This window comes from Mobula birostris, chromosome 7 (genome assembly GCF_030028105.1).
Source record: "Mobula birostris isolate sMobBir1 chromosome 7, sMobBir1.hap1, whole genome shotgun sequence".
Classification (NCBI taxonomy): Eukaryota; Metazoa; Chordata; class Chondrichthyes; order Myliobatiformes; family Myliobatidae; genus Mobula; species Mobula birostris.
Window position 1 is genome coordinate 58,054,196 of NC_092376.1, and position 16,059 is coordinate 58,070,254.

A 16,059-nucleotide genomic window follows, 5' to 3' on the forward strand; every position below is an offset into this window, starting at 1 on the left:
ATGGAAAAAGCCAATCCACGTCAACTCTATCAATCCCTCTCATAATTCTAAACACCTCTATCAAGTCCCCCCTCAACCTTCTACGCTCCAAAGAATAAAGACCCAACTTGTCCAACATTTCTCTGTAACTTAGGTGATGAAACCCAGGTAACATTCTAGTAAATCTTCTCTGTACTCTCTCTATTTATTGCAGACAAGCACTGAGGAGTGTTGTAGAACAGAGGGACAGGGAATACAGATCCATAATTCCTTGAAAATGTGTCACAGGTATACAGGGTCATAAAGAGAGTTTTTGGTACCTTAGACCTCATAAATCAAAGTACTGAATACAAGAGTGGGATGTTATGTTGAATTTGTATAAGATATTGGTGAGGCCTAATTTGGAGTACTGATCTGGTCACCAACTTACAGAAACTATATCAATAAGTTTGAAAGAGTGTAGAGAAAATTTGCAAGGATTTTGCTGGGACTTGAAAATCTGAGTTATATGAGAGGTATACATGGGGTAAATAAAAGGATTTTCCACTGAGGTTGGGTGGGATTAGAACTAGAGGTCATGGGTTAAAGGTGAAAGCTGAAATGTTTAAGGGGAGCATGAGGGGTACATCTTCACTCAGAGGGTCATGAGACTGTGGAGCGAGCTGTCAGCGGAGGTTTTGTGGATATGGGTTCAATCTCAAAGTATAGCTACATTAATGGAAGGGGTATGGAGATCGATAGTCCATGTGCAGGTCAATAGCAGATTTAGCATGGACTAGAAGGGATGAACAGCCTGTTTCTGTGCTGTACTGTGCTATGTCCCTACTCTATGACAGAATCAGTTCCCTTGTAATTATGTCTACTGTTCTCCAGATGGAGCTACATTTATATATATCACTCAGATTGCAGAGAAGGTGTGAACTGTCCCTCAGTATGGCTTGCTTCATGCTGTGTCAGCTCCAGGAGCTATTGGGAAAAGAGGAAAGAAGTGAGAAAATCAGCAGCACTGCCACTCTCCAGGTTTATTTAAAGGTTCTTCTGTGTGTCTTCCTCTTGTGGAGTTGCTTCTCCCCGGAATACACAGCTATACTGGAGTCGAGACCAAATCATGTGACATTCCAAAAGCCAAAACTGATAGGGTTTTGCAAGGACGGCAGTTTAACAGTTATTTTGTTTACTTTTCCCTTTCTTTGTGCCAGAATAAGAATGATACTATTGGAAAATTGCAAATATAACTTCACCCTTTAAGAAGGATGAAGACAGAAGAAAGGAAATTATAGGCCAGTTATCTTGACTTCTGTGCTTTGTAAGATGTTGGGGTCCATTATTAAGGATGAGGCCTCAGGGTACTTAAGAGACACATGATAAAACAGGCCAAAGTCAGCATGGTTTCCTTAAGATGAAACCTTGCCTGACAATTCTATTTGAATTCTTTGAGGAAATAACAGGCAGAGAGACAAAGGAGAGACGGTAGACGTTGTTTAGTTGGATTTTCAAAAGGCTTTTGACGAGGTGCCACCCATGAGGCTGCCAAACATGGTGTTACAGGAAACATGCAAGCATTGTCAGGAGATTAGCTGACTAACAAGAAGGAAAAGACTAAGGATAAAGGGGACCTTTTCTGGTTTGCTGCCTGTGACTTGTGGCGTTCCACGGGGAGCTTTTGTTGGGACTGCTTCTAATCATGTTGTATGTCAATGGTTTGGATGATGGAATTGATGTTTTGAGGCCAAGTTTGCAAATGATACTTAGATAGGTGGAGGGGCAGGTAGTGTTGAGAAAGCAGAAAGTCTACAGAAGGACTTAGATTGAGAGAATGAATAAAGAAGTGGTAGATGGAATACAGTGTAGTGAAGTGTATGGCCATGCACTTTGGTAGAAGAAATAAAGGTGTAGAGTATTTTCCAAATAGGTGGCAAATTCAGAAATCAGAGGTGCAAAGGGACTTGGCAGTCCTGGTGCAGGATTCCTTGAAGGTTAACTTCTGGGTTGAGTCAGTGGTAAGGAAGGCAAATGCAATGTCAGCATTCATTTCGAGGGGACTGGAATATAAAAGCAAGGATGTAATGCTGAAGTTTTATAAGGCATTGGTCAGACCACAGTTGGAGTACTGTGTGCAGTTTCAGAAGCCTTATCTCAGAAAGGATGCATTGGCATTGGAGAGAGTCCAGAGGATGTTAACGAGAATGATCCCAGGAAGAATGGGTTAACATATGAGGTATGTTTGACGGCTCTGTGCCTCTACTCGCTGGAGTTTAGAAGAATGAAGGGGGATATCACTGAAACCTATTGAATATTAAAAGGCCTAAACTGAATATACGTGGACAGGATGTTTCCTATAGTGGGGAAGTCCAGGACCAGAGGGCATGGCCTCAAAATAGAAGGATTTCCCTTTAGAACAAAGATGAAGAGGATGGCTATGGAGGTCATGTCATTGGGTATATTTAATGCAGAGGTTGATAGCTTCATTAGTAAAGGCATCAATGTTATGGGGAGAGGGCCAGAGAATGGGGTTGAGAGGGATAATAAATCAGCCATGATGGAATGACTTAGCAGACTCAATGAGCAGATTAGCCCAATTCTGCTCCTATGTCTTATTGTCTTATGGTGTCCTGGATTGGTTTGTCCCACTGAGACTGGGAAGGGTCCGTGTGCAGGTCAGTGGGATTTTCTGCCAAGTCCCACTGACCTGCACACGGACCATATCCCTCCATACACCTCCCATCCATGTATATAGAAAGTTCTTGAGAATTACAAGGTAGCCGGGAAATAACTTAAGAAGGGACTTCAGAGAGCTAGAAGTGAACATAAAAGGGCCTTGGAGTGCAGGATTAAGAAAAGCCCAAGGCATTCTACATGTGCATGAAAAACAGAAGAATGACTAGAGTAAGAGTAGAACCACTCTGGAATAACAGGGGGAACAAGTGACAGAAGGTGAAGGAGGCTGGGAGGTCCTTAATGAATACTTTGCCTCAGGGTTTAGCAGAGACAAGGACTATGGCGAATGGGAGATCATCTCAGAACACACTAGTGTGCTATAGCAAATCGATGTTAAGAAAGAAGTAGTGCAAAACATTTAGTTAAGTCCTTGGAGCCAGACAAGATAGACCCAAGTTACAATAGGAGGAGAGGGAAGATATTGCTGAGATATTGACAATGATCTTTGTGTCCTCCCTGGTCACATGACTGGTACCGGAAGACTGCAGCTAGCAAATATTGTTTCCACAGTCACATAAGGAAATAGGGATAATCCTGTGAATTATAGACCAGTGAGTCATATGTCAGTTGTGGGAAAGTACTGGAAAAAATTCTTAGGGACAGGACTTATAAGCATTTACAGATGCAAAGTATTATTAGGTATGGTCAGCATGGCTTTGTGACAGGCAAGTCATGCTTCACAAGCCAAAATGAGTTTTTCGAAGAGGTAACAAAACAAATTGATGAAGGTAGAGCAGTGAATGTGGTGTATATGGATTTTATTCAAGCATTTGACAAGATTCCCCATGGTAGGCTAATCCAGAGTCATGAAGCATGGGATGCAGAGAAAATTAGCTGCATAGATTCAAAACTGGCTTGCTCACAAAAACCAGAGGATGGTAGTAGATGGAGCATAGTCTGCCTGGAGGGCGGCGACCAGTGGTGTTCTGCACGGATCTGTTCTGGAACCCCACTCTTTGTGGTTTTTCCAAATGACTTGGATGAGGAAGTGGAAGGGTGGGTGAGCAAGTTTGCAAATGACACAAAGGTTGGAGGTGTTGTGGGTAGTGTAAACAATTGTTGTAGATTACAAAGGGATATGGAGAGGCTGGAGAGTTAAGAAGAGAAGTGGCAGATGGAGTTCAATTGGGAAAAGTATGAAGATCGAACTTGAAGCTGAAATACAATGTTAATGGCATTGAGGTATGTTTGACAGCTCTGTACCTGTACTCGCTGGAGTGTAGAAGAATGAAGGGGGATATCACTGAAACCTATTGAATATTAAAAGGCCTAAACTGAATATACGTGGACAGGATGTTTCCTATAGTGGGGAAGTCTAGGACCAGAGGACACGGCCTCAAAATAGAAGGATTTCCCTTTAGAACAAAGATGAAGGGGATGGCTATGGAGGTCATGTCATTGGGTATATTTAATGCAGAGGTTGATAGCTTCTTCATTAGTAAAGGCATCAATGCTATGGGGAGAAGGCCAGAGAATGGGGTTGAGAGGGATAATAAATCAGCCATGTTAATGGCATGGACTTACTGCAGTGTGGGGGAACAGAGGGATCTTGGGGCCCACGTTTATAGATCCCTAAAAGTTGCTGCACAAGTTGATAGGTAGGTAAGGAGACATATGGGTGTTGGCTTTCATTTGTCAGGCAATTGAGTTCAAGAGCAGTCAGGTAATGTTGCTCTAGTTCAACCACACTTTGAGTATTGGGTAGAGTTCCAGTCAATGCAAGATAGGAAGAGTATGGAAGCATTAGAGAGGGTGCAGAGGAAACTTACTGGATGCCACCTGGATTAAAGAACATGCCGTATGAGGAAAGATTGAGCAAGCTTGGAGAGACAGTAGATGAGAAGTGACTTGACAGAGATGTGTAAGATTATGAGAGGCAAAGATATAGTGGACAGCCAGCACCTTTCATCCAGGGTGGTGATGGCCAATACCAGAGGACATCCATTCAGTGGAGGAAAGTCTAGGCAAAATGTCAGTGATGTTTTTTTTTAAACGCAAAATTTTGGTTGCTGGAAATCCACTGTCAGGGGTGGTGATAGAGGTTGATATAAAAGGAATATTTAAGAGGCTTAGATAAGCATATGGATATAAGAAAAATAGAGCATTACGAGCCGTGTAGGAGGAAAGGGTTAGATTGATTGTGGAGTATATTTTATGTAGATCAGCACAACATCGTGAACCAAAGTGCCCCGTACTGTGCTGTTCTATGTTTGAAGTTCTTTGTTAATTACCTAATGATTTGGGCATCATACCTTTTCACACTAAGAAATGTCACTCAAGTAAATTCAGTTATCTCTGTTCAGTGTGGACATCAAGATTAAGACAGAAGAAGTTTGTCTAGTTGGTACAAAGTGAAAGCTGGGTTCAGTGTCCTGAGTTGCCCTGCGGTCTAAGTGGCCAGCAGCTAGCAATTCCGTGTGGCAGAACCAAGGCGAGGTGAGGCAATGGGCCCATCACTGAGAGTGAGGAAGGCCCGAGGTTCCATCGATTAAAGTGCCGGGCCGAATCAGCAAGGTTAGGTACAGGCTGAATTGAGGTGTTGGGGTCCAGGCCCCAGAGCTTATGGAAGTGACCGAACTCAGTGCTTGGACCAGGATTTAGGTGCCAGGTCAGATTGAAAGGGGTCAGGGTGTTGGGGCCTGAGGTGAGGGGCAGGCTGGTTTAGCCCACTGCTCCGCTCTGCCCTGAATTAAAGGTCTGGGGACGGACTCACTGTGGACTTCAGTTCTGAATGCTATTATCTTGTTGTTATTGTCTGAATAAATGTTTGTTTTTTCTGCACATTGGGTCCTTTCTTGTATTTTTGGGTTTCTTTGTTTCATGGCCACCTGTTAGAAGATGAATCTAAGATTATATAATGTATACATACTTCGATAACAAATGTACTCATAACTTTGGACTTGAACCTCTAATCCAACATTTTTCCACTGGAGCTAATGTGCAGGACAAATGTCAACTACTGTCCCTTCATTCCAGAATCAAGGTCACCCTACCTTCAGTCACTGAAGTGCAGTACACAGGTGATGCATGTTCATACAAATGTATGGACAGAGAGCACCACATGATTGACTCATTCATTGAGCATGCAAGTATACAGCTACATGCAAGAGAACAAACATTACACTTAACATCGGCAAAACAAATATCCTCAACTTACTTCTCTGGCTGTGCACACTGCACTCTCATAGTAAGGTCCCTGACTAGAGCTTAGAAACGTAATAGCTTCAGAGCCATGTCTTTACAATAACATCATTGGCAGTGAAATTCATTGGTACCTTTAGTGGAACAGTACCGGATTTTTCCATCTGAGGAAAATCTCAGGACTTCAAACCAGGGATAAGGTTCATGATCTACAGTACATTTGTGATCCCTGCCCTTATGTGCAGTTCTGAGTCATGGACTATTTTCAACATACACTCAAAGACTGCACTGACACATCACGAGCACCACAAAATTCTTCAAACCCACTGGGAGAATAAGCAGACAAACAGCAGCATGCTCTCCCTGTCATGATATGTGCTGGCAATGTTGGAACCCAAGTGCAGAAGCAAGATAGTCTTCAATGTAGAGAAGCAACCAGAGTTTATTCATAAGAATTCCAACAGAATGGCTCGGCTGAGCAACACCGCGAGACATAACATTCTAAAAGCTTGGGCACCGCTATTAGCACTAATCAGGCGCCTGCTTAAAAAATACAAGTAACACAGAATTCCTGAGCCTAATAAGTTTAAACATAAAGCACCAGGAGATTGCATTACAAAGAGCAAGTCACTCAAGAAAACACACAAGGAATGCTAATTAATTAATGACTCCTATTAAACAACAATTAACCATTCAAGTGCTCTAAAACCCTCAGAGCCCAATGCTCTCTGGATCCCTGCACAGACCTAAAAAGCTCGTTACCCCCTCCCTGTGGCCGGTACCTGACAGCCGAGGAAGACCTGGGGAACTCAAGAGAGATTTAGAGAGCCATGGGAGATGTGGAGAGCCATGGAAGACCTGGAAATCCTTGGAAAACCTTTAAAAGTCCTTGAGAGAACCTTGAGGACCAAGGATACTTATACTAAGGACACTTAAATGTGGAAAAAGCCTTGAACATAGAGAGGCTTGGAACATGGACTTGGTACATGGACATGAGAAACTTGGAATGTAGACTAGAGCCACTCAGAATGTAGACTTGGAATGTGGACTTGAGAAACTCAGAATATAGACTAGAGATGCTCAGAACATAGACCGGGAACATGGACTTGAGAAACTTGCAAGGTATATTCAGAACGTGGACTTGAGAAACTCAAAATGTAGACTAGAGATACTTGAAATGTGGACTTGGAACATGTACTTTTATTTTTGCATCAGCACTAGAATGCAATACATAAAATTACCACAGTACTGTGCAAAAGTCCTAGGCTCCTTAGCTACATTTGTAAACCTAGGACTTTCGCATAGTACTGCATATGTCAGCATATACTGCACAACCCTGAGATTTGTTTCTTGCAGGCATACTCAGCAAATCCAATAAACATAATAGATTCCATGGAAGACTGCACCCAATGGGACAAAGAACCAACATGGAAAAGGCAACAAATTGCAAAAAAATAAAAAGGGAAAAAATAAATAAACAAAATACAAGCAATATATATCAGGAACATAAGATGGTAAACTTGTGGAATTTGTTGCCACGAGTGGCAGTGGAGGCTAAGTCATTTGGTGCATTTAAGGCAGAGATACATTGGTTCTTGATTAGCCAGGGAATCAGAGGGTATGGGGAGAAGGCAGGGGAGTTGGGATGACTGGAAGAATTGGGTCGGCCATGATTGAATGGTGGAGCAGACTCGATGGGCCAAATGGCCTACTTCTGCTCCAATATCTTATGGTCTTATGGTACTTGAGAAACTCTGAATGTAGACTAGAGACACTTGAAATGCAGACTTGAAAAACTCAGAACATGGACTTCAGAATAGATGACATTCTCGCCCAAAGCCGACCAATGTCAAAACGCTGCAGTTCAACCTCTGATGGGTCCATTAATTGATGGGTCCTTCTGTCATGATGTGCACTGATGTTATCAGAACCCAAGTTCAGAGGAAAGACAGACTCCAAAGTAGAGACGGCCAAGCAACATTGCCAAGTGTAACATTCTCAAAACTAAGATACCTGTACCGCAATTAGCGCTAATCAAGTATCTGTTTAAATAATACAAGTAACACAGAATCCCCAAGCCTTTCAAAAAAACTTAACAAATTTAAACAAAAGCACCAGTAAAATGCATTACAAAGAGTATGCAACTCAAGAAAAAACACAAGGTACTCGAATTGATTAATGACTCTTATTAAACAACAATTAACCAATTCAGGTGCTCTAGAAACCTCAGATCCCAATGCTCTCTGGCTCCCCGCACCTAGGACACTGTGGTGCTACTTACCCTCAGACCTTCCTGCTGGGCAGATCACATACTCAACACCAATCTCTCAAAACAGAGACTCAGTTCTAAGCTCTATCAGGACAAGAGATTATCAGCTGGACAAAGGAAATGATTTAAGGATGTTCACAAAGGTTCCTTAGAGTAATATTCTCACTGGCTCCTTGAAATCCATGGACTAGGACTGCTCGAAATATAGAAGAAATTTACAAGGTAGCAGTAGGAAATGGACTAAACTTCTGTTAACAAACAGAAGTCCGGTCTAAACTGTGGAAAGGACACAGCACTTCCCAAATTATCTACACTTCTACCGTATGAAATACCCTTGGTCCACTTGTGCAAAGTTTATAGTTACCAAATAAAAACCTACAGAAATGAATTGGGAGGGAATCATCCCAAGGGTCTGTCGGAACAAAAAGATCTGATCAAGGATGGCCAAGCAAAGTTCACTGCATGCAATTGAGCTATGGTAATGCAGGAACAGCAAGAAACTAAAACCCTGTGATCCTCTATGGCACTTAAGACATCTTGGGCATCTTCCCTATTTTTATGGTGCAGAATATTGCTGGTGAGTCTGTAAACTACCGCCATAAGGAACTTGGACTCTGATGTCCATCAAACTTTCTCCTCCTTTCTCCTCAGATTCAATGTTATTAATCACATGTGCAGTACATCGAAATATTACAGTAAAATATGTTGTTCGCATTAACAAGCAAAACATCTAGGGATGTGCTGGGGGAGCCAACAAGTGTCACCACATATTCTGGCACCAGCATAACTTTCCCACAGCGCTCAGCTGAACACAGAACATAACAAAATAGAGCACAATGAGCAACAAAAGAAAGCAGCCAAACAAGCCCCTTTCTCCCCTCCCACTCCACACACTGGGACAGTACCCCAACTCCAGGAATGGCCTCCACGTTCCAGTCTCCTTTTTCACCTTGTGATCATTTTAAACTAGTCAATGGCAGGAAGCTCAATAATGCCATGCCATTTTCTTTTTAAGTAACAGTGGGAAATTTAAAGCACTTCACAGAAGTACAGACATAACTAAAATCGACTCAAAATATTGCATCACAAGATAACATTTAGGCATTCTGATGTGCTCCCACCCACCCTCCCTTTTCCTCTTCTCACTCCAGCAATGACCACACAAGTGCTAGTGAACACTTCGAACTGGGGTTATAGGGTCCACTAGGGTCAGGGTAAGAGGTCAGTCATCTGCAAACAAGTAGGAGAAATTTCTTTACAATTAGGGTTTCTTATTGCAACATTTTAAGTTCTAATGTGAATTGGCAGGGTGAATACTCAAGAGGTATTTCTTCTCAGGGGATTATCTAGAACCAAGCTAATAGTTCTCACAATAAAAAATTTACCTTATTTAGGATGGAGGTAAAGAGGAATTTACTAGTTCTGTGAGATACCGGCACTCCTTGCAGCACCATTTTGTCACACTGCAGCACCATTGTAGGTAGTAAAAATGTGAGGAAACAGTGATTTAGCCACATGATCAGACATCCTGCATTTGTTTAGATATCAGAGTCTCAGTTTTATAGTTCCATGATGTGGTTTACTGTGAAACTCTCAGCTGTGTGCTGTAGGTACACTGTGACGTGTGACCTTGCATGCTGTTGGTGATTGCCAATGGTGAAAGTAATGAAGTTGGTGACTTCAGAAAACATTCAATTGTCTATTCACCTGAGGCACTTCCTCAGCAAGGAGACTGAATGAGCCCAAGGCATAATCTTCAGAGATCTGTGGTTTGAAAGCAAATGGATTAGTTCTATATCAGTACCCTGGGTGAATGCCAGCCCACACATACTTTGTGCCTCAGAAAAGTCCATACAAGTTGTTGCCTGCAAGTCTTTTTATGCTCTTCTTAAGCAGTCCATTGTGAATGTTGATGATGCACTTTCACTAAGATCTCTAATGACAGATGAGGCCAATGTAGGAAACACAGTCAGGACAGAAAGTATCTGATGAGACAGGTTGTGAGAATTTTGTGAAATGATGAACTCCTTCCCTTTTTATGGCGGACTATTGTGCGCTTCTGAAGCATGGAAACATGATTCTCCTTACCATCCTCAAGGTTCCTCTGCTTTGAGTGATCATGGGCTAGGGATTACCAGTAGTCAGTGGAGATGAATATTTTCCTCTATTTAACTCGTTCCCTCGTGCCTTGACAGACTACTATCCTGCACAGCATGGGTGACTGAGCATGATTCAGTCCTCATTATGGGAAATGTTAACCTCAGAAAGGACACTGACATTTTTTCACATTCTTCAAATGATCAATATTGTTTCTTCCTTTAAACATCTACACGGAAAGTTTCCCTTGGCAACCAGATCAAAAAGAGAAATGGTCATGGGTAAGTTACAACCAGAAAATGATACAAAATATGCAAAAGAAATCACCCAAAATTAGTACAAAACACATAAAGAAATAGCAGACTCTTTTTTAAGTAACTAAATTCAAAGGATGGATGCAAGATGGCAAGATGGCAGCTGGACAGTAAATGATGACAGAAACAGTAGCCCAGATTTTATGAGAAAATGTTGACAAAAACTGCAGAGTTTAACAACATCTCCTAAGTTACTGACTGTAAGATAACACCCTATACAGTTTAGTATAAGACAATCAATGACATTCTGACATTGAGCTCTTCAAAAGGTTCACTGTTGTGAAGACTCCTCATCATTTACATCACTTTCTGGTTCATGTTGGCAACCAACCACAATAACTACCATCTGGTGAGAGAAAATATAATGTGCACTTTCCAACACAGTAGACAGTCAAACAATAACATTTAAAAAAAAAACACCTTCTAGCATATAACTGCTTGACATTTTGGATCAAAGGTTCAATTGCTCACAAGTGACATATGCATTGAAATGCCACACTCTATAAGGATTGTTTTTACATTCAGAGAAGTTCTTCTGATCTTATTAGTTGTGAGGTAATATTTATGATAATGGGGAAGTATACAAATATACCAATGGATTATCCATTCTCCAATTGTAGCCTGCTTTGCAGTAATTCAAGAGCTTTCTTTGCATTTGGTTCATCAATGTTTCAATCATTTTAATACTTTGTGGGTCTACAATTTTTTTTGCTGCACAACGGTGGTGCCATGGGGCGTAGCGGCTAGCATGACGCTATTACAACTCGGGGCATCAGAAATCGGAGCTCAGTTTGGTGTCTTCTGTAAGAAGGTTTGTATGTTCTTCCCATGAGTGCATGGGTTTCCTCCAGGTGCTCCGGCTTCCTCCCACAGTCCAAAGGTGTACTGGATTGTGGGCTAATTGGTCATTGTAAACTGTCCTGTGATTAGGCTAGGGTTAAATAGGTGGGTTGCTCTGCTGTGCAGCTCATTGGGCTGGGAGGACCCATTCTGTGCTATATCTCTAAATAAATAAACTGCAAACTAATTTTGTTAGGAATTTATTTATTATTCTTGATTTAGTTTTGTCTAGATCTCAATTGATTCCTTCAGTACTGCTGTCTCCCAACATATAGACTTCATTTGTTATACACTCTTGAGAAATACGGACCCTTCAATTACAACCTAATAGTCTTCTCTGCCATTTCAAAGATTGTTTTACTCACTGAACCAGAACTTCCAGAAGTTGTTATCGATCACTGCTCCATTAAACCAGCATCGCCAGAAAAATCCTTCATGATGGAAAGTGCCACTAACTTCATGAGGAGAAATTATGATATCTCCCTTCTAAACACAAACAGAAATATTTGATTGTATCAACAATTATGGAATATCCATTAATGACATATGTATGGTTCATAATTTCAACTTTATTATATTTATATTTTCTCAAGTTTCAATTGCAATTCTAATTAAATAGACTGAATATATAAACTAGAAAAATCAGTTAATATTTCAAAAGATTTTCAAAGATATTTTTGAAATACAGCATATTCAATCAATATGTTTGAATTGTAATTTTATGCTTTCATTATATTAACTATATTTTATATCATAAATTATATTAACTGGTGGATATAAAAATGCATTGTAATAAGTTTTTATGTAAATTGTGTAATCCTAAATAAACCTGGTCCCGTGAAAATGAAAGTTGCTGTTTTGAAAGGGCATTAATGTGAAGTGATAATTTGTTTCTTTCTATAAATAGAGGGACAAGCTCTCCTCTACAATCACTCTGAGCACCGGTGCCCCACAAGGCTGTGTACTCAGCCCCCTGCTGTACTCACTGTACACCCATGATTGTGTAGCCAAGTTTCCATCGAACTCAATATATAAGTTTGCTGATGACACCACAATGGTAGGCCGTATCTTGGGTAATGATGAGTTTGAGTACAGAGAGGAAATTAAGAACCTGGTGGCATGGTGCGAAGACAATAACCTATCCCTCAAAGTCAGCAAGACTAAGGAACTGGTTGTTGACTTCAGAAGGAGTAGCGGACCGCACGACCCAATTTACATCGGTGGTGCGCAAGTGGAACAGGTCAAAAGCTTTAAGTTCCTCGGGGTCAATATCGCAAATCACCTGACTTGGTCCAACCAAGCAGAGTTCACTGCCATGAAGGCCCACCAACGCCTTTACTTCCTAAGGAAACTGAAGAAATTTGGCTTGTCCCCTAAAACCCTCACTAATTTTTATAGATGCACCGTAGAAAGCATTCTTCTAGGGTGCATCACAACCTGCTATGGAAGTTGTCCTGTCCAGGACCGGAAGAAGCTGCAGAAGATCATGAACACGGCGCAGCACATCACACAAGCCAATCTTCCGTCTTTGGACTCACTTTACACCACACGCTGTCGGAGCAGTGCTGCCAGGATAATCAAGGACACGACCCACACAGCTAACACACTTTTCGTCCCTCTTCCATCCGGGAGAAGGCTCAGGAGCTTGAAGACTCGTACAGCCAGATTTGGGAAAAACTTCCAACTGTGATAAGACTGCTGAACGGATCCCGACCCGGCTCTGGGCTGCACTCTCCAAATATCGGTTTTTTTGCACTACCTTACTTTCTATTTTTCTATTTTCTATATATGATTTCTAATTTAAATTTTTAATATTTACTATCGATTTGTAATCCATGGAGCGGGAAGCGCAGAATCAAATATCGATGTATGAATTGTTTGGCGACATAAAGTATAAAGTATAAATGCTGCACAACTTGGTGGGTATTTCAATTTTATACCATTAGCTGCATTTCAATTTTTCATTTATTTTATGATCTATCGATGTTCATAATTAGCAAACGTCTACATGTGAATTTTGGAAAATAATTACATTCTCTGATGCAGTGTGTCTGACACCCCTCTGCACTCTACTTCCTCAAATATCTAAGGGAGCAGCACAGTAGTATCGTTGCATTGCTTTACAGCGCAAACGATCAACAATAGGGGTTTAATCACCACTACTATGAATAAGTACATTCTCCCAGTGACCGAGTGGATTTCCTCCCACATTTAAAAATAATGTATAGGTTAGGGGTAGGGTTAGTAAGTTGTGGGCATGCTATGTTGGCGCCAGAAGAATGGAAACACTTGCAGCTGTCCACATCGCATCCTTGGACGGTGTTGGTTGTTGACGCCGTATTTCGATATACATATGACAAATAAAGCTAATCTTTATGCCTGAAGATAAGTTTCCTCACAATGCCTTAGCTACTTCCTAAACCTCTATTTTGTTACATATTTAAACTTCTGCTTGTGAAAATTAGGATTCACATATTTTTAAAGAGAATCATGTAGTTTTTAGTAACATCTAAATACTTACATTGTATTTTTTACATTGATTTAAATGCGTCTTGCTACAATTCTTCCATTGTTTCCATGGGATGTTTTTCAACCGTTAATGTAACATTGGCAAAAAAAAGCACAATGTTATCTACCCAAAGTTATCAATATACTGCTGAACGAAAGCTGAACAACTGAGAACTCATTCTGGATGTTACACCTTGATGGAGCTTTAATCTTCTTCCTTCTTTTTGTAGTTTTTGAGAATACTTACCACATTATTCTCCTCCAAGACTACTCTTCCATCGTCCAGGTCAGTTCTACTGCCCTCAATTGATTTTACCTGAAAGTGGCCAGAGCAACTTCCGCGTTATTCTTGGCAACTAATTGTCCTTTTAGTTCTTTACATAGCACCTTCTTAAGATCATTTTGTAGGGGCGGCTGGAACCTTTCCTTCTATCCAAGTTTTCAATATTGTTTTGTTGTCAGGGTGCGAGCCTGGTAAACATTAGTTGCAATTCCCAACCGTTAACTCAATCTGCACCACATTGCTTGCCTCGGAGCCGAACTCCCAGCACCACGCTCTCTTCAAAACTTCTCCAGACCGCTGAACAACTTTTGAAGAATAGACTTGGAAATGCAGTTCTATATGCGGGAGGAAAACGTTAGAATGATTCTGGAGTATGTTAAAAGGTCGACACAACATCGTGGGCCGAAGAGCCTGTACTGTGCTGTACTCTTATAAGTTCTACTTAATATTTCATAGGTGGGACTAGGGCACGGAGAGATCAACTGATGATTTTACTCTACTTGGAGAAATGTCCATAACGCGGGAGAGAGTAAAATGTAATCCCGTTTTTTTTTTGTGGGCTGAAACCATAAAGGTTTCAAAGAAAATTAATAATGAAAGTTGAATATTGGATGGTTAGCTACGCAAAATAAACTGGTTTAGTTTCTGAATATATCCAGTTATTTTAAACCACAGTATGAATACCGGTTTTCTGCCATACATTTGAAGAAACATGATTAGTGCTTTCATTGAATTGTTATAAAATCGTAAGAATTAACATGATGACTACGCAAAGACCTCTTGAAGAATACAAATCTTCATCCACCTGCCTAAGTATGTTTCTGTTATTTAAATCTTAAAGACGTTACAACGATAGACGTACACATCTATGGGATGCTGAACAGTTCAAAGTTTGAAGCCGCACCATTTACTGAACTCATTTTTTCCCGCACAACTTGGTGATTTCCTGGGCAAAATTCATTTAGTTGCTTTGAATTAAAAAAATCATGAATAAATAAATGCATTGATTTAATCGTCTTTTGCTGTCGATATTTAAACCAGGCACTAATATCCTTGCTCTATGGAGCTTGCATTGTTTGCCACTCCGCTAGTTCTAGTTGCAGCAGGCAGCAAAGTAACGGAGATTGACACTAACCTCTGCAGTGACCGATTCCATTCTATTTTGGACTGACGGACATCTTTCAGTGGCTAGAAGCCAGTAATCCGTGCCAAAAGCCAGAAGAAAGAGAAGAACGCTGAGAGCTCCAAATATCCCGGCGAAGAACAAAGCTAAACTGAGTTTCATGGTTATCCACTTGCTTTACGCTAAATTAATAAATTCTGTCTAGTTGCCTGTAGGACGTTACCCAGGAAGATCCCTCTTTCACTCTCATTCTCCGTCTCTGTCCTCTTCAGGAATCTGATACCACACTCCTCCTCTTTGCACACGGGTGCGGTGATTCAAAAATAACCGACCTTCTTGTAACCATGAGAGAGCCTGATTACCGATTCCCACGTGCTTGGAAGGGGCTGCCCACCTTTCACTTTTTTTTAAAAAATTTACTCTCAAAAGTAGAATTTGAGAGAATGCTGTTCTCTGAGAAATCACATCTCAGCAACGAGTTACATTTAGCGGTTGTGAAACAATCAACGTCAACAACAGGGTTTCTAACGCCGTGCCAAAATGTAACAAATTACAATGGCATGACCGTTACATATCTGAACCTGTTTCGATAGCATGCACTTACTGTAGGTTTGGTTTTGTGTGTGAAGCTGGGGTTATAAACTGTGGAGAATACGCAAATGTGAATGGGGGGGGGAACAACGCCTTTGCCCCATTAAGCTTGATCTGACTTTTTTATGAACTGTCCATGATTAACAAACAGAGAAAAATGAATAACTACCAATAAAAAAAATCAAGTCTGTCTTTT

General features: G+C 40.9%; 1 protein-coding gene across 1 annotated transcript in view; it reads right to left on the reverse strand.

Moving 5' to 3' along the window:
- The window catches only part of tmem182a (transmembrane protein 182a), a 47,360-nt gene extending 31,610 nt beyond the window's left edge, over window positions 1-15,750 (reverse strand). Inside the window, exons 1-2 of the mRNA XM_072263224.1 lie at window positions 15,285-15,750; window positions 11,724-11,844 (exon numbers count right to left, since the gene is read on the reverse strand). Of these exons, the coding sequence (XP_072119325.1) occupies window positions 11,724-11,844; window positions 15,285-15,434 (271 nt within the window). The 5' untranslated portion in view covers window positions 15,435-15,750. The remainder of the gene's footprint in view (window positions 1-11,723; window positions 11,845-15,284) is intronic.
- Window positions 15,751-16,059: the final 309 nt, after the last annotated feature.